General features: G+C 43.7%; 3 protein-coding genes across 3 annotated transcripts in view; 2 read left to right on the top strand and 1 right to left on the bottom strand.

The window, feature by feature from the left end:
- The window catches only part of MAPKAPK3 (MAPK activated protein kinase 3), a 112,640-nt gene that overhangs the window by 49,263 nt on the left and 44,462 nt on the right, over positions 1 to 18,915 (bottom strand). The window lies entirely within an intron of this gene.
- Positions 216 to 8,652, top strand: CISH (cytokine inducible SH2 containing protein). The gene is made up of 3 exons (XM_051627540.1): positions 216 to 1,063; positions 4,810 to 5,036; positions 5,553 to 8,652. Exons 1-3 carry the CDS (start codon positions 1,017 to 1,019, stop codon positions 6,053 to 6,055), a joined length of 777 nt encoding a protein of 258 aa, XP_051483500.1. The 5' UTR covers positions 216 to 1,016; the 3' UTR covers positions 6,056 to 8,652.
- The window catches only part of C9H3orf18 (chromosome 9 C3orf18 homolog), a 107,641-nt gene continuing 89,774 nt past the window's right edge, over positions 1,049 to 18,915 (top strand). Inside the window, exon 1 of the mRNA XM_051627544.1 lies at positions 1,049 to 1,063. The gene's annotated coding sequence lies outside the window, so the exon portion shown is untranslated. The remainder of the gene's footprint in view (positions 1,064 to 18,915) is intronic.

Below are 18,915 nucleotides of genomic sequence, written 5' to 3'. Positions count from 1 at the left end.
CAGGACACGTAACGGAGCCGAAACCCAAATTCCCGGGGCGGGAGTTCGAGGGGGAGCCCCGTGGATCCGGGGCCGCCGCGGGAGCGCGGAAGGAGCGCGGGGGAGCGGCCGCCCCGCGCATGCGGAGGGCGGAGACGGCGACGACGGGGCGGGGAACGGCCCCGCGTTCCTGGAAAGTTCTTGGAAATGGATCAAAGGCGTTTCCGCGAACACGCGCGGTTGGCGGCGGCTCGGCAGGGCCCGCAGCACCGCGCAGCCCTTCCCTCCCCTCCGCCGGCCCGGGGGCTCCGGTCCCCTCCTCCGGTGCTGACATCAACCCGGCCGTTACGGACACATCTATTTATACCCTCTTCCCCCCGCCCGAGCGGCTGATATCGGAAGAGTGATGTGAATACAATACGATTCCAGGAATCCCTCACTTCCTGGAACAGATTAAAAGAGGCAAACAAAAGATTACTTAGTAGGTTGGGGTTTTTTTCCCCCCCCTCGCAGCTTCATTACTTCTGGAGTCAGGGAAGAAGCAGGTTGCTGCTCTGCCGGCTCTCTTTCCCCAAGCATTCGGGGAGATATTATTTATTGGTATATATTTATTATTATTATTTCAGAGCCCTCTGGATTTTTTTTCCCCTAAAATACTGCTCTGAAGGAAGATTAGTTCCTCTTTAAATAGACGTAATTTTCATTTTCTCTGGTTATTTTTAAAAGCTATTTGTTGTTGCTTTCTGAAAAGCAGAACAAGACTGCATTATTTGCCAAAGCACTGACAGTGCCCACGTTTTCTGGCCAAAGTTGCTAAACAATCCGCGAAGTCTGGGACAGCCGGAGTCGCCTTCTGCTCGGCTTTTTCCGTGTCTGAAACACAACCCAGTGCGAAGGGGCTCGCTGGGACTCCCCAGTCTTACTGTGAACCCCTAACTAGGGGCTGGAACTAGCCTGCTGCTTCTGGGAACAAAAATAAAAAGGAGACGAGAAGGAAAACAAGAGGAGGAAACATTTCCCACCTTCTTGAAGACTTAATGCTTTTCCCTTGGTCCAGGAGTGACATGATTCTCTGTGTTCAGGGGTAAGATACTTTTCAGCCTTATTTTAAAAGCCGTGGTTTGCTAATTTTAATTAGTAAAATTCTCTAGGACAGTTTTTCAGCTCGTGTGTGATTGTAATGGAAAGGGAATGACTTACGCTGTCCAAATGTTGAGTTGTGCTTGTGTCTACTTAGATTCTGTGGCCAAAAAAACATGAGAACATAAAAGTATTCCTGAATTCCATGCTTTCTATTGTGGAAAAATTACATGGTATTCCAAGTCTTTGGGCAAGTAAAAATTAGTAAAGACTTGGGGTGTGTTGTTGGGTGGTGTGTGTGCAGCACCAGCAGGGACACAAGCATTAGACTGTGTTCTGTAATGTCCTGGTGGAAACAAACTGCTTACAGGGAAATACCTCCCCAGAATTCAGATGGTTTTGTTTATTTCTAAGCAATAAATTTGGTTTTCTCTTGCTTTTATGGGCAAGATTGAATGTATGAACCTATGTACAGGCTTACCCATACACAGCATTCTACAGAAGGAAAGCCATGGAGAGCATATATACAGTCACAACACCTTTGTTCAGTAAAAGAGGTAACATCCAAGTCCATTTCTGCTATCAGTGTCTGATACCAGTGTGTTGGCACATCAGTGTCTCTGTGATCAGATCAGGACATTGATATGCGTAAATACCTGGTCTGCAGAAATCATCCTGCATTTTCACACATGCCTCATATTTGGAAAACTGTCTGTTTCAGTCTAAGCTGTACTGTCAGTATCACCCAGCCCTCCTACCCTCAGTGGATTTTCCTCAGAGGCAAGACATTTGCCTTGTCTGCTTTAAATGAATAAAGGATGGGGGGTGGGGTGGGGGAGAGAGGTTTCTGTCATCTCCCCCCCAGAAAAAATTTGTTCCACAGACAAGCAGAGCTCATGCTTGCCAATACCTTCCTACTACTCAAGTGGGTTTGTTTTCACTCTCATTTCCAGTCTACTGCTGCAGTTCCTATAGCCACAGCAAAGGGACTTCACTTTTCAACTTAGGCTTTGTGAAACCCTTATATGAATCTTTTCTTCAGGGTTAACATACCAGGGCTTCTGCATCCCTTCACCCACTAAGAACTTGTTATGTAGCTGGATGCGTAGATGGTGTCTCTTAATATCTTTTTAAATGAGCATTTATTGATCAGATTCCATTATTGTCTAGAATTTCACATGCGCTGGACTCCATACTCTGCCTCCTATTCAGACCAAGCTCCCATGAGAGACTTGTGACATGGCTGATGGAAGGCAGAGGAGCTCAACACACTTTTTCTTGTACTATTTGTACCATGTCACAAAGTTTTAGCTTAACAGCAAAGTAACTCTAAAGCTAACAGTAAACGCTATCAGACACAACTGATTCTCTTGAACTTTCTTGTCTTTCCATGGCTTTGTGAAACACTAGATGCCAAAGCACAGGACAGTTCCTTTGCTTGTTCTTTTGAGACTCCGCACAGACTACCAGCTAGACATGTCAAATTTTACATATTTGTTTTCTTCCTCATTGCAGCTATTGTATTAGCACTTGACTCTGCTCAGTCCTGAACCTCCACATGTCCCTCCTCTGCTTTCCTTTTTACAAACACTAATTATTTTCAAATACATACTTTGCCACAGTAAAGGGCTAGCTTTTTCATGCCAGCATACCTTTTTCTACATGTCATTATCCCAGCAAACTCTTCTTACTAGCACTCTTGCAAAGGTACTTGTATTAGAAGTTGTAGTCTGCCACTACTCGCTGATCCCTCTGTGCTCTCCTTCTTGTGTGTGGAGCTGCTCTGGTCACAGCAGCAGCTCTTTTTTCTTCAACCTATGTACAAAGTTGTTTAGCACACCAGCATCCCCCAGTCTATGAGAATTTCTAATCCTACCTTGCTCCCTTGAGACTAAAACTGCATCAGGACTTTTTGTAGGGGGAAAGAGAGGAGCATTAAGGCAGGTATATAGAAGGAAAATAGGAAGAGACTAAACCCTTCAGTGGCTGCAGGGGAAAAATCTCCGAAGTGACTCATGGGGTTTGGGCTCCTTTAGCTTAAGGTGGCAGGAAGTGCAAGAGAACTCAGAGCTTTCCCAACAGTCATTTCCAGATCCACTGTTCTGTGAAAGCCACTGAAAACGCAGACCCTGTGATCAAGGGTGCCTGGTGAAGATAAAGGCCAGCAATCACTTTTATTAAGTTTGGCTTCCTACTCATGAATAGAAATTCAGAAAGGAGGATCAAATGCAATGAAGGCCAAGTAGATAACCTGCTTCTGAAATGTGATTTCACACAGGGAAAAAGCAGTTTTACCTTCTAAATACCAACAGAATAGTGGGGTTTTGCCATGTATTGCATGAGCAAGGAATGTCTCTGTAAATTCAATTTTACCAGTGGTTTTACAAAAACCTTACTCCAAACCTATGTGGTTTAGTAGAAATACTGAGTCAAGGAAGTGATCGTGGCTCTCACTCAATCATTGTGAAGTCATTTTCAGGTTCTCCCTGATCTCCTTTCCCTTCAAATCCCTTACTCTTGCTTCCCATCCCATGCCTGAGACTCAGGAGTTGGAGAAGGTGGAGTGCAGCTATGCTGATGTGCAGATCAGTTTACAACACATTTATGTATGTACTTCACATAAAGGACAGAGAAGGGGAAGATTAGAAGGGAAGTGCTTATGACTTCAGAGTCTCCTTCCACTTCTCTCTTCAGTGATGTGGGAGCTGCTTTGCAAACACCATCAGCTCTGATGGTGCTGTGATGGCCTCACATTAAGGACTGTGTTGTTTTTCTCTGGAAACTCACTCGTTTTTTTATGTTGTCTGAAAGAATGTCTCCAGCAAGCCAGTGCATGTGAGGGATAGAACACAGAAAATGCAGCAGTGCAGGGCACACAAAGGCAAAGAGACCAGAAGAAAAGACAGAAACAAATGTTTTTGCTCAAGAGATTGCCTGGGAATGAAGACTTCCTTGGCTCTCAACATCCATTCTCCCCGTGGAGCTCTGCCTTCCTTTAGGAATCTCCACGCTGCAAAGAAGGAACACCATAAAAGCCCCAGGCTTCATGAAACTGCACCTAGAAGCCGAAAGACTAATGCTAATGCTCTCCTTAGGCCACAGAGGGATTAATGTTCATAGCAGCCCAGTCACCACAGAACCTCCTCCTGCTGTTATCCTGCTGGGATTAAAGCCACACTGAGATCTCCATTGTGCTGATGAACGCTAGGGTTTGTGTAGTGCAGAGGCTTGGTTAAAACAAAAATTCCTATTGCTCTACTACAAGATCAGCTCACTCTAACAGACACATTTAAGATCAGGCCAACCTTGGGCAGAAAGTGGGTAGGACAAAACCCAGGCTATTCCCAGATCTACTTCTAATTTTATTACAGTACATGACTAACAAACTCACTGGCAGAAAAAGAAGTGCTCTGACATTGTAATGATGTAAGTGAAGCTATAATGCTGCTATGAACCTTACTGCCTCTGAAATTACGTATTAAAAGGCAACATCTAAAAATATCAGGTTTCAAATCAACCTAAATTGCAAGACAGACCACCTTTTACGAGGCGAAAGAGGCTAATTCTCCCTGTTTCTAAGGGCTCATCTTTAGCTGTGCAATTTTTCTCCCCTATCCTTTCTCTGTAACATAATCATATTGAGGATCTGTTTATAAAACATAACATGTAGTACAACCAAGCATGCAGCAAACAAACGCTGCAACCTGATAGAAGGCAAGGAAAAATAGCAGAGTGTGCCCTTCATTTCAGACCTCATCCTTTGCTGGCGGAGGAGAAGATCAGGAGACTGTCACTCGGGGGCACTGCAGTGGATTTGCCAGAGCCAATCATGCAGCCTCTCCCAGTTATGGCCTTCCAGGAGGAGTCTGCACCTACCTTTGCAGCACCAGTTCCAGACAGCAACCCCCCTCAGACACGAGACCCTGAAGAAGACCTTCTCTGCATTGCAAAAACCTTCTCCTATCTGCGAGAATCTGGTAAGGCTCAACTCACAAAGTCGCGTAGTCAGAAGGCTAGAAGGCTACATGGAGCAGGTAGCCAATTGCAATCAGAGCTCCAGGAAGATCTCCTGATCCCACTTCAGATGGGAACCTGGTTCTGTTACAGCCATGGCTGACTCATGGATGCAGAAAAGACATTTTCAGTCTCTACAGACTTGTACCATGAAGCAATTTATTACTAGTGTAAGCAAAAGCTTTGTCTTTCATAACTGAATCAGGAGAAAGAAAAACAAAAAGGCCCCTCTTTCTCTGTAAACTGCAGTAGCTGCAACAGTAGTAACCCCCACCTCAAGCCCAAGCCCAGCAATGACAATCATAGGTAGGAAACCCTTAGAATTTGACATGGTCTTAATTTCTGAAGGTCTTAGCAAGTCTGATCTTGGCTACTTCCCAGGCCCTGAAATCAGCAGACTTCAAGGCTTTGCTAGGTGCACTGCCAGTCCTTTAATGTGTTTTTCTCCCTAAAAAGTTCTTTCTGGGATGCTTTTCCAGGTTGGTACTGGGGGTCTATCACTGCCAGTGAGGCCAAGCAGCATCTCCAAAAGATGCCTGAGGGCACCTTCCTGGTACGGGACAGCACCCACCCCAGCTACCTCTTCACGCTCTCTGTCAAGACCAACCGAGGTCCCACCAACGTGCGCATTGAATACACTGACAGCAAGTTCCGGCTGGACTCAAACTACTTGTCCAAACCTCGTATCCTGGCCTTCCCAGATGTGGTCAGTCTTATCCAGCATTATGTCATGTCCTGCACGATGGAAAGCAAGAGTGAGGCTCCTTACCCGCCTCCGTCTCCTCTACCTCCCATGCAAAAAGAGATGGCAGCAGCTGCAGTACACTTGAAACTCATCCGCCCGCTCAGCCGCAAGGACAACATCCCCAGCTTGCAGCACCTGTGCCGGCTACGGATTAACAAGTCGACAGCCGACGTGGACCAGCTCCCTCTGCCCAGGCGGATGGGGGACTATTTGAAGCAATACCCTTTCCAGCTCTGAAGCATGGCCGTTGTATCTCAGGCATGACAAACAGGGACAGGAATAAGAGAACTTTGTGTCTTTGTCCCACTGAAGTGCAGTGTCAGGTGGGCACAGTAAAGACCTGATTATCATCAGAGACTGCATCCATCTTTCCTCTCCCCTTCTCTCTAAAACCATTCCAGCACCAGGGAGGAGTTGGTTGCTTCAGTGAAAACGGGACACAATCTGAACTCTGAACCTCAGGCTGCGCCGACAGTGGCTGTGAGAAAGTGCTGTGGGCATGTGCACACTACTTGAATCTCAGAGTTGCTGTGACACCAGAAATGTTAACATTGTTATTTTTGCTATTTATTTCCATGGTAGTTTCTCTCCTCGTGGTATTTTAAAAGCACCTTTTACTTTATTATTTTTTGTTTCTTCTTCTCTTGTGGAATTAGAGATAAAGGCTCCCAGCTAATGGGCAGCCAAAAATCTGTGGGAATTTGGATTTGGATTCACATCCAAATAGTACCTGTTTGAGCCCGTCCCTGTAAGATGTCACAGGAGTCCACATCCAAGCTCCCCCAGACTTCTGGGGTATGTGGGACTCAGATGACTGTATCTAGACCCACCTCTACAGAGGTCAAGAATATCTTTTTTTCTTCCTTAGCTACAGAGGGCTGGGTATTTAAAAGCTCAAACCGCAGTGGTAGCAGCTTGTGCACCTGCCAGGGATGCATGCTGCATCACAGGTTGTGGGCAGGAGACTTCTTTGAGGAAACCCTTCTTTCTTAAGAGCTCTACACAGAGATTCTGGATATTGAGCTGGCCAAGGAGCACTCATCCCTTTTTTTTTCCATCTTCCCCATCTCTGAAGGAAGCTTTTAACAAAACATTTAGAAACAAGTAATCAGAAGCCAAACTTTCTTATTTGCAGGCAGAGGGACTTGGTTTCAGAGCACTCTGCATTTAGCTTGTGTTTTTAAAGTGCTGTTCCCTGACACTGCCCTTGCCTTGTGAGACCTGGGGCAAGAATGAGGTCTCCTTGGCCAGGAGTTCAGAGGCATGTCTGCTGAGGTGCACCGAAGACACACAGGGCTTCAGGATACTTATTTATTTCTGAGGGGTAACAAGTGAGAAACACCTCAGAAGAAAGAGCTGTCCTTCCTCTCTGCTAACACAATGCCAAACTGCCAGTCGCTTTGCTTCTGCCAGCAGCATTCACAAGCCACATGGCTTCAATCAGAGCCAGGCTCTAGCACACACACTGGAAATCACAACTCAACTTCTCTGTTTGCCAAGACTCCCCTTCTCCAACTTGCATGTTTGTCTTAAATTGATGTTTTGCTCTGGGTTTCTTGCACCCCATCCCTTTCACACCCCTGCAAATGAAGCACAAAGGCTCTCCCTCACTCTCTTGTGGAAAGGAGGGATGAACAGCAGATGACATTTGCCCAAAACCAAATACAGAGGAGTTGCTCCTTCCTCTTCATTCACATGAACCTATCACCTTCCCAGCCTGTAGGAGCCAGTTCACACCACGGAGCAAGAGTCAAGAAGGGAACTGACAGGTTCAGAAATTATCTTTCAGAAATTATCTTTTGGCTTCTTTTGTCCCTAAGACCCCATACTTTCATCAAGCATGAATCAATGTTAAGGTCCTCATTCATCCCTCGCTGGGGCTGTCTCTCTAAGGTTCTGTAAATTAGAAGAAACAAATCCCAGTCATACCTGAGGGTAGAAAGAAGAGGTGGAAAAGGATGGGATGGTGACCCAGGAGACAAGCTCAAAAGATGGGTGGGACTTTCTTTCACCCTAACTTAAAGCTGCCCAAAGGGACAAGATGGCCTGATGTGTTCAGTGTCCTTTTTTTTTTTCCTCTTCACATTTATACAAGTTTGTGCTCTTGCAAGCTTTGTTTTTGATACTTTGATGATTGACAGCGTGCATGTGTGATGTCAGGTTTGTTTTTCATTACCTCCTTCCCCCTTGCCCCTTACGGCCGCAACAATGGGAAGGTATCAAATGAGAATGAAAACTTAGAATAACTTTTTCTTTTTTAATTTAAACAATATAAAACATAAACCACTGAAAAGGCTTCCTTTTATCCAAACACCTCTATCTGCCTGAGGACACTGGGAACAAGGAAACCATAGCTCTTCAAAGAGCAGCAGTGATCTCAGGAAGCCCACATAGCTTGGCCACAGGCTTGGTATCTACAGCATGTGAAAGAACAGTTTGAGAAATGTACAGCGGGAAAGGGCAAGTTGTTCAGCTCTGAAACTTGCCTCCTACTTGATCTTTACTATGTTGCAGGTAACAAGGAAATCAGGCTCATAGGTTTGACCTCATTGCTCCAAGAGAGCCTGGCTGAAATGGCAGAAGCATGTAACAGGAATGAATGACTGGTTACTCCTTCAGCAGGATGGTGCAGAGGCTAAGCTGAAGGCTGTAAGCTCATGTGGGCAGGGACCAGCTCTATGTTTGTTTCACATCTAGCACAATAGGGTTCTCTAGGTGCTACTGCAATACAAAGAATAAACAATACAGTTACTCCAAAAAGTCAGTTTCTTCTATCTTGAGACAGTTTGTTAAAAATAATTTGACTTGGATTTTAAATAAACATTTTAAGTATATTTTGAAGCCACTTGATGTAGAGGTCTTTGGTAAAATACAAATGGATTCATTCATTTGCTATTCACAGAAATCCTCCCCAAGAAGATCAGACAAAGTCTTGAATTTTTTTTATTTTCTTCCCCCAAAACAAGACACACACAAACCTTGTAAAACAAAAGAAAGCCATTTAGATACCAGGAGAGCTAACATCAAAATCATCAGTGAGAGCCTGGTTTCTACCACACACAGATGAGCAGCGGCAAACCCCAAGTCTCAGGTTACCAAGGGATGAAGGAACATTTTTTTAATGATGTGGAAAAACACTGGAATGTTTTTTGTATGTGTTCTGTGTTCCATAGAATATCAGTACAATCTAGGAGAAAGGAGAAAGAATGTACCTGGAAGTCTGGCAAACTTGTTTACAGCAGGCTTCAGTTTGGCTTCAGAAAAGATGAGCAGACCACACTTCAGATGGGAGACTCACAGGATCAGCTTTGCCCTCATGTTCTGCTGCTGCTGGGCCTCAGTGTCCCCGCACTTGCAGTCTGGCCCAGTACCCTTTCCCCTTCTCATCACCTCACACGCCAGACGCAGCAGGCGGGGAAACCACTGGGGAGCTGGATTGCCCTGTGGTGTCAGAGCGAGACAGAGGCCACCTCATCTGTCCTGCTCTGCGAAACACAGGGAATACACCGAGGGAACTCCACAACTGGCACAGGACTCCATATAGCCCCTTGGCACTCGCTTCCCAGGAGAGATGCTCATGCCCCAGTCCTCTCAAGCTGTGGGAAGCAAGGCACAAGCATGCTCTCAACCACTGGCAACAATAACACAATGCTTAGAAAAAAACCAGAACCTCAACTAGTTCCTCTCCATAATTCTCCTTTTCTGAATTCACCAGTTTCAAAGTTCAAAATACTACTTTGAAGTACTCCCAAAGCACGTGCTATCCTTTCTATGCCAGTCACAGGGCGGCATTCATTAGCAAACATTGCTTTCACAACCTCATAAATGTGAGTAGATTTCCATTGCACCCCAACCAGGAAATGTTGTCAACAGAATAATCTGCTCAACTTTTAAGTTTTTAAAAAAGAACAATCCCATTCCTCTTGGTTTTATGGGAAATAGGGAGAGGGATTTAGGGTAGAAACAAAACACAATCAAGGTAAGCGGAAAAGTGAAAACAAAGGAAGGAAAATCTGCATCCATCTTTAAAATGGAACTTTGAAAACCCTGGAAAACACTGAAAAGAAAGGTGTGGCATTTCTGACACATTATGAAATAATTTCCTGACTTCTTGGCTGAACTAAACTCTTCCCCCAGCTACATGTATGAAACCCCATGGATCACTTTCCCCAGGTTGAAGGCAGAACCAGCTGGCATGAGTCAAGCCAATGCATAACTGCAGTCACACTAGGTTTTACTGCATCAGCTCTTATCTTAACAACTCCCAGTCTTGTATCCTCAGCACATTTTGTTAAAGCAAACAGGTTCATCTTCAGAGAACTCCTGTGCCAAACCTCCACACAGACTGAACCAAGTTTTACAATTGAGTTCTCTATTGCTGGAGACAGGAGCACCCTTGGAAACGCAGACTGACCCTCAGAATCACTGACAGCTGCAACACCTCTCCTGGTGACACCTGCACAGTTTGTTGAGCCCATGCCGGAAAATTTGGTTGGATTTTCTCTTGCTTTGCAGTTTCTGACTACAGACAGACACCAGGACATGGAGAACTCATTGTGAGTCTGAAAATCAGACTGAGAAGATAGGGAATAGAAATCCCAGTCCATGACAGAAGCCATGCTATCATGGCTCACTGCCACAGCAGAAATACTCTGCAGTTTGTCAGGCACATCTGGTAGCATTTTCTGTTTTAAATAATCAGCCTTCTGAAACAGCAACACATACAAAGGAAAAATAACCCATTTATTTGCACATGTTTCTATCCTCTCAAACTTACTCAAATCTTACTCCTTACTCTTAAGCACACAGCTTCCCTGAGCCCAAGCCAAACAAACCAGCTAGAAAATAAGTGAATCAGCAGAGTGTATTTAATTCTTTACTACAGACACACTCAGGTGTTTAGGCAATCAACCTATTACTTGGCATTTCCAGTCCAAATTCCATTGTCAGTCTTACCTGCTCTCTAGAAATTAAGAAAATTACAATCAAAGTTAACTGGATACTGTACATATAATTCTTCTGCTCTGCCAAATCATGTTCTCACATTCAAATCTGCCAGAAGCTGATTGACACATCTTTCCTGTCTCTCCTAATGACTGCCACAACACTTGCAATCCTCACACAAATGCACTCCTTCCCCAACCATGAACTCATCAGCAGTCCAAAGGTCTGGAGCATGGGTCAAAGCAATATCCAGTAAAGATGTGCCAGAGCTACTTTGGATGCCAAGGAACATCTTCCAACTCAGTTCTTAGCAGCACTGTCTCAATATCTGTCTTATCTACAGAGATCCCCACCTACCATCCACAGGAGAAAATGAAAGAAAAAAACCCAATAGACTAGACAGCTCCTAATGAAACAAACCTGCCAAAGGCAAAAATGAGATACTGTGTAGAGAGATCTGCCCTGTCCTTGGGCAGAAAAGTTCATCCTTTTGCCTATTTCAGTTCACAGCAACCTAAAATTATATTTTGAAGAGGGAGTGCAAGGGAACCCAGTGCTGCCAGTACTGCCTATGCCTAACGGCACAAGAGCAAAAAAAGGGCTATGCAGTTGCTAAGTGCATTGATAACATGCTCAGACTCAGACTAATTTCTTCTGAGACATGCCTATTTTTTGCCCACACCCAGTCCTGCCTTGTTTGTTGTTTTGTTGGTTTTTTTTTGTAATAATCACAGGTGCCAGAATGTCAGGGAACAGGAACACGTGGAGGCAGGGTTTTACCTGGAGGCTAATGCTGCCTCTCCTGTCAACCCAATTTTGATCTTCCACTTCTTTAGAAACACCACAATCGTGTGCACAAACAAGTAAGACAAGTGGCCTTTGGGAGCAGCATCCATCATCATCACCTCTGCTATACATCAAGAAAGAAGTTTGAAGAAAAATGACAAAGTGGGCCTAGGAATAAAATTAGATCAGAGGTTCTCATTATTCACATCACGTAGATGGATGAGTGTACACAAACATACTCTTCCAAAGTTTAGCAAGAACATGGAGGTTTTTTACATTAAAAAAAAAGTTATTTTGTTCAAAGGGAAAGGCTACTGGTAGGAAAAATGTAGACATGTCAGAAGAAAATTCATTCTGATGGCTTCACTGTTAGCCTGAGCAATAAACTTCAAAAGGAAATTATGAAACGGATTCCTGCAAGTAAAATGCAATTTGAGTTTTATATAATAACATAACAGTCTTAAGATAATAACGTAGAGGGCTTTTGGATTGGTAAAAGGGAGGGAATACAACAAAGTTTCAGAATTTTAGCTAACATTCATTAAAGATGAGATTCAAATAAGGGAAATTTTACTGCAAATCATTGGTGGCTCAGTCCTTGCCATTTTCTTTTAATCAGCTGTGGTAGTGACCACAGCTGGAGATATGTTGTTGAGTTAGATGGCCCACAGCTCAGCTCCACATAGAGCTAGTCTTGCATTCTTGCAAAATCACCATTTGAATAACTTAAACACAGAAATGACCATACCCCAGAGAAAGCAGCCTGCCCCAGCAGAAGAAAGGATCCTTTTGCACACATGAATTACTCTCACCCTTTTTCTCCTCTTTCTCAGCCCTTACTAGCAAGGGTTTTCTCCTGAATGCCCTTACTTCCTAAATGCAGTGTGACTGCATTTGGCATTAATTCTAATTTGAGTTGCAAAACCAAACACAATATCCGTTTTTGCAAAAAAAGCTATTTTAAGAGAGCATTCTACCTACCTACATAGGAAAGGCATTTGCTCTAACATACTCCCATGCTACTACAGTGACGATAAAAACTTGAAATAATATTGGCTACTGCAGCATTAGATTGCCCAAACATATAGTCAGAGACTTGGCATGTCTCAAAAACCTATGATATAAATATGCCAGATGGAAAGACAAAGGAAGAGCTGGTCAACCAAAAATCAGTGGCAGAGCTCAGCCAGGACTGGAGTTTCTTGGACTCCAGCCTGGCAGCCTGCGTAACTCCATCATGTGATTGCCTTCATCTAGAAGATACGCTGCAACTTTTCCAACTGCAGCTGTTGGAGAAGTGCTCACGTGCTGCTCTTACTGAAACAGTCCTGCCTGTGAATCCTATAATACAAAATGAGCCAAATCCAGGTTCATTTCCCATTGAGTGTGATGGGAATTAATTTACTTCAAGGCTGAATTTGGTCCACTTAATATTCCTAGTTTTACAGATGAGGATTTTATCCCTGGTATAATTCTGACATGAATTTGTCATTAAAGGAAACTAACCCTCAAGCACAGCTTACTTAATAGAAGAAAAACCTTCCTTCACACCCTGCCCCACTGGCATGCATCAACTCTAGCCCGGACATTTGTTTTTTAAAAGCAAAAGGAAAGCACATCATGCATTGCATAGTTAAGTTCTGGCTTCAGTTGAATTCACCCACAAACATGGCAGTCAGGACATCTGCAATGTCTCTTTAGGATGTAAACATTAGTCTGTGGATAACTGAGCAGACAAACCTGGGTTGTTCTCAGCAAACTCATTTCGCATTGGCTAAAAGAGAGCCAGAGTGATGACAAACTCCTAAAAACAACAGATCTGGGTTATATTTGTGACAAAGAGACAATAAGCCTCAGTGGTAAGCTCCTGGGATGCCCATTGCATCCAACTGTCCCTTGCCGCTTGCTCTTTATCAGCTTACTCAACTCAAACAGGCTGAGATGTAATGGCTGATCAGAGACACTGGGTATTCTTTAATGTCAGGATGGTCTCTTCCCTAGAACAGCAACATGTTTGAAATCTAGTGTACAGAAAGCAGAGCTGTGTTTATACTTGTCAGAAGTTACCCAACTTGGCACGGATTCTTCCCATCATGCAAGTGTCATCGCAGCCACTGCCAAACACTGCAGAACTGGAGCTCAAACACCACCCCCAAGCCTGTACATACATTGAAGGAACATGTTGCTTAGTGCATGTTCTATGTGTTTGCATGTCTGAAAGTGTTAAGTAGTACTAAAAGGCGTTGTTAGAATTAAAATGTAAATCCAAAAAAGCCTAAAGCATGACCTAATACTATTTCCAGGGAACCTTTTGGAAAATCTCTAACTCTTTCTGAAAATACCTCTTTCTTTTCTAAGCCTTTGGCTTTGGAATACTCCTTACACCTTCTTTTAAGACTCTTGGCAATTCACTGCTCTTGAATTTTCTTCCCTCCAGTCCTGTGCTATGAAAGCCATCTTGGCTGAGAAGCACTAGGGAAACATTTCAGAAAGAATACGTTAAAAAAGGGCACTGCAAGACTGCTGGAATGAGACAGATCAGCTGGGAGCTGAGCAGACCCCATGTGAAGCCAACATGGGGGCTTCATACTGCTCTTTTCTTTCCAAGAGTATTGGAGATTGAAGGCTTCTCTGTGCAAGCAAAACCTTTTCTTGCTGATCAGATCCTTAGGGTTAGTGTGACCTGCCAGGTTGCTGACTCAGGAGTATTCACAGACAGCAGTTCCAAGCAAGAGTGTGCAACTGTCGTAATAACCTCTGCCTCAGGACACTGAAAACTCACTGAGTGGAAGAGTTTGGTCGTTAAGGCAGAGGGGAAGCACTTTGCTGCAAAGTCGTTGATTCTGTCACAAAGTGAATAGCTGTACTTTCCACTGTGCATGTAGATCACTTAGATAAGGCAAACCTGACTGGTATGTATGCCACTCCGACAGCTGCTGGTCCATCGACTCAGTCCATCTCTCTGCATCCACACCATTTCCCATCTGCCATACTTGTGCACCTCCAGGCTACATATAACCTTCTAACTTGGCTCTGGGTTAAGGGAAGAATTTCACTTTGTCTTGCCATATTTCAGGCAAGGAGCACACACTCCTTAGCATGCAGTTCTCTCTTGCTCAGATGTGCCATCTGAAGAAGGCACCTAAAGGCTATTATTTTTTATGCCCCTTAGCTCTTTACTGCCTGGCTGTATAACACAGCCTGTCTTACCTGAAAAGATGAGCCTTTATTACACCAAACAGTACAAATCAGGCATGCTGGCTTCTGTTATTTCCAAACATAGATGTGTATTAGCAGATTTTGACAGTAAATATGCATTGAGCATCATGTTGGTATTACTTCTTCATAAAAATTATTGTTTTGAAGGGAGGGTCAATCACAACTACTGGAAGTGGAAATACTTCACTCAGTCACAGTTGTGGATAGGAAGAGAGGTGAGTTTAGAAAGAGTTTCTGTAACACAATCACATAACCCCTGCCACAAATTATCAATCCAGTCCTGCTTGACTAATAAACAATACTTACATTATTTTGCTTACATTTCTCATCCTACTTACAGGAGGCAACAAGCAGGATTTTTTATGTTAATTTTGTAGTTTATTTTGTATTTTCCTTTTGACCTATTATCACTTTAATCATCACCTCCTTTGTCTCAGCTGCTCTTAGGAAAATTAGCTGATGTAAGAGCAATACTCCTGTCAAAGAGTTTCTTAAACCAAGGACAATCCTTTTCCTGTGAGCAAAAAGAAACATTCTCTTCTTATGCTTGGGTTAAGGGAAATAGGTAATTGTTAAAGAATCTGTTTCTTAATTATCTCTTCCCATTCCCCCAGCAGCAGCAGCCAGCATCCTTCCTCAGCCTTTTCCTTAGGTGAAATTAAAACCCCAAAGGCTTCCAGGAAATGCTGTATATCCTACAGTGGATACCCAGCATCATTAATTCTTACTGGAGCAGAAAGGAAAGCTCTCAAAATTCTCTCTGCAGCTGTTGACAAAACAAGTAACTAAATGAAAAGAGTCCATGTTCAGACACTGGGGGAGTCTATGCAGCCAGCCATCTCATGTAATGACCCAACAAATACCTGATGATGTAGCTAGCTGAGGTCAACACTCCTCAAAGGGTTTACCTTGACCACCTACAGAGACATTAATATTCCCTGTTCCTTGCTGTTCCAGTATGTTTGCTTTCTAAGATGGGCACTTCAAAAGATGGTATCACAGGAAACCAAAGTATAAAGGAATTATTTTTTTCCCTTAATCTCAAGTCCTCCTATGGCTGATAAAATCAGTAAAGCAGTACTGTTTTGGAGGCAATAAATGATTAAAGCCTACAAAATGAAACCCTTCAAATTATCTCAGGGAACACCAATTTTTTGTGTATCCTTTCCCTTGCAGAGATGGCTTTTTGATACAAAGAGAGACGAAGTCAAATGAGGTTTTTATGTTATGGTACCAACCAAAAGAAAACTGAAAAAAACAGGCCGTTTGCCATCTCTCTCTTAAGGCATTCACATCAGTTGGAACCACTGCTAAAGAAAGAGCCCAGCTCATTACTCTGAAAGACACCCACGATTTCATACATGTGTATTTGTAGAATGCTAGTGATCAAATATTGTTCACACAGGCTCTCATCAGCTTCATCTAAAGTTTCTAAAGCCCAGGATCAGTATGTATGCCTAGATGATTCTGTTAAAAATGAACACAAAACATGTCCCAAAGTCTCACTCCATGGACACAAACCTCTTAATTTGCCCCCTATCCTGACAAAATCACAGCTGTGATACTTGCTTACAGCAACAAGGATTAGGATCAATACAAGCAAACCTATAAATAGCTAAAGCAATGGAGTCAGTATAGCAAAGACATCAACAATCTGTACAGAAAAGTCTTTGGATATATATTTTTTTAAAAATTAGTTATTTGAACCCCAGCAACTCTTCTTCTTATCTGCCTTTCCCAGGTGAAAAATGTGCATGTTCAGGGGACATAAGGAACACTAGCAGACAAAGGAAGTTTTGTCTTTTGTTCTTCTGAGACAGAGAGATTTTGGTGCTTTGTGTGTCTTCTCCCCAGCCTTCACTGGAGAGACAGGAACTAAAAGGTTGAGGAAACAAGGACTGAATGTACATGTCCTACATGGTATGTGACAGAAGAGCCTGGATGAGAGGAGTTTTCATGTCATTCCTTTTTTCTGTTCCCTGTACTGCTGATCTGCTTCTGTACCATCAGAAAATATCTGAGCGATACAAAATTATCAGTGGTGACCAGCCTGACCCCGAGACACACAAGGGCAGCTACAAAATTCAGCAGCTGAGGACAAAGTGTGACTATTAAAGGTACTTCAAGCCCTACACAGTTACCAAGTAACAATTCAAGTCTGTTGCAAAAAGACAGCTCTCCCTTCAGAAAGTAGGTCATTTCTTCAACATCAAATTCAAAACAGACCAACCATAGCTGTGTTCACTTAAACCAGTTATTCCAGCTACCAGGCAATGCCCGTTGCTATCCTAAGCTAAAACTAAACTTTTGTGCCTTATTTAAAATCCTTTGAATAACCCAAGCCCAGGGGCTGCATTTAAAGCACTCCTTTATCCTCAGGGATGACACAGGACTACATCAAGGGCTGCCCAGGGAGGCCCCTGGGTGATGGGTGCTGGGGACCAAACTGAGCTCAGATCCCCCAGACTTCCAGCTCTGACCTAAAACCTCGGCTCGAATCCTCGTGCAGCGCCCTGGGCCACGCGCCCGGCTGGGAAGCGCCGCAACAGGAATGTCCTTTGCCAGCAATGGGCAAGAAGCCCGTCACCAAAATTAATGCAGCTCCACACAAGCCTGAAGAGTCTCCTACAATGCAATTTAAAAACAACCTCAAAAACAATTCTGGAGAAATGATTGCGCACGGCACACAAAGGGGTTGGTTCTCTGCGCTACCGCCTCTGCTGAGGTCAAACCAATACAAGGAACCTTCACAAAAAGAAAGTCAGGCCCAAAGCTATTCTGTACAAAGGTGACTTTCTTGCCCTTTGCAATGCTGCCTCAATCTGAGCAAGGACTATTTGTAAGTGGCCCAACCTCCCTCTTACCAGCGCTGTTGGAGAAGAGACAAGACCATTGTCCCTTGGGCAATCAACTACATATCCCCAGGTGGAGAAAAACCACACATTTCTAATCCTGGCTTTATAAACTCAAGAAGCAAAGCTGTCTCTTGGGCTCCTAACCACATAAGGTCTTCCCTTGGTCCTTTCCCTCTCAAATGGAAAACACTCTGACTTGACCTCTCGTCTCACAGCTCGCACCCTGGATTTTTATTGCTTTTGCACAAGCACCAGCCCTCTGCTTGCCAGAGCGCTAAGACAGCCCACCCTTTCCCCATTGTGGTGGTGGGTAGTTTGCTGCTGACTGATGAATCACAGTTTCTCTTTGGAAATTCACTCTGATTTATCAGGAGCAGCATAACACCTACAGTACCTGAACAGGTCTGACTCCACAGCTAATGAGCTTTTCATGGAAAGTTGCATTCTGTTACTAATTACATCTAGCTACACCCTTCTTCTGACAAACACCTATTACATCCTGTGTTTGCTTGATAGGAGATGACTAATATGATTTGCTTGGAAAGATACCAACTACAAAAGAGCATTTCCCTCCTGCTGTCTTCATACACAGTATCTGATTAGTTTCACTTCCCTGTGCTGTTAAATGTCAAGCACTTTTATTATGTGTACACTTATTTTTTTGAGTCTGCAAAGCAGACAAAAGGAGCTTGGAAAAATAATTTTTTAATTGTACTTAATCTCCTCTGCCTAGAAAAGTACTTTTTGCCTCTTCAATATGGTACATTGATACAAACTATGCACAACACTCTGGACTTTATTTTCCTCCCAGATTGTGGTAAATGTGGTGCAGCTCCCAGTTAAGCTAGCAAGACTGAAAGTGCATGTGAAAGAGGTGTCACACCCCCTGCATGCAGCAGTGACTCCAGACAGCCTAAGAAAAGGCTTTGATATAGGAATGGAGAAGTCAGCGGGGAAAACTCATTATTGGGCTTCTTGAACATCCTAGGGTGGGAAATTAAAGCAGAACTGTTTCTGACTTTTCACTAGCCAAGAAGGAAAGTTACATTTGCTGCTGTTTGAGTAGGAACCATCCACAGATCAAGCAGAACATCAATAGCAGCATACCTCTTTCTTCTATTTAGACTTTGAAGAGCCACCTGTGCAGACAAGAAAACACCTTAGATCTTAGTGCCAACGGGGCCTACAGTCTGAGATGATGCTTGTCCTACTCTGCATGAGTGGGAATAAGTCCTGAGTGGGTTTCTTTTCAGGGCAGTAGTTTGTTTTGCCTGGCAGCACCTGCAGGAGAAT

This window comes from Apus apus, chromosome 9 (assembly GCF_020740795.1).
Source record: "Apus apus isolate bApuApu2 chromosome 9, bApuApu2.pri.cur, whole genome shotgun sequence".
Classification (NCBI taxonomy): Eukaryota; Metazoa; Chordata; class Aves; order Apodiformes; family Apodidae; genus Apus; species Apus apus.
The sequence above is the reverse complement of the archived record's forward strand: the minus strand, read 5'-3'. Positions and strand labels throughout refer to the sequence as shown.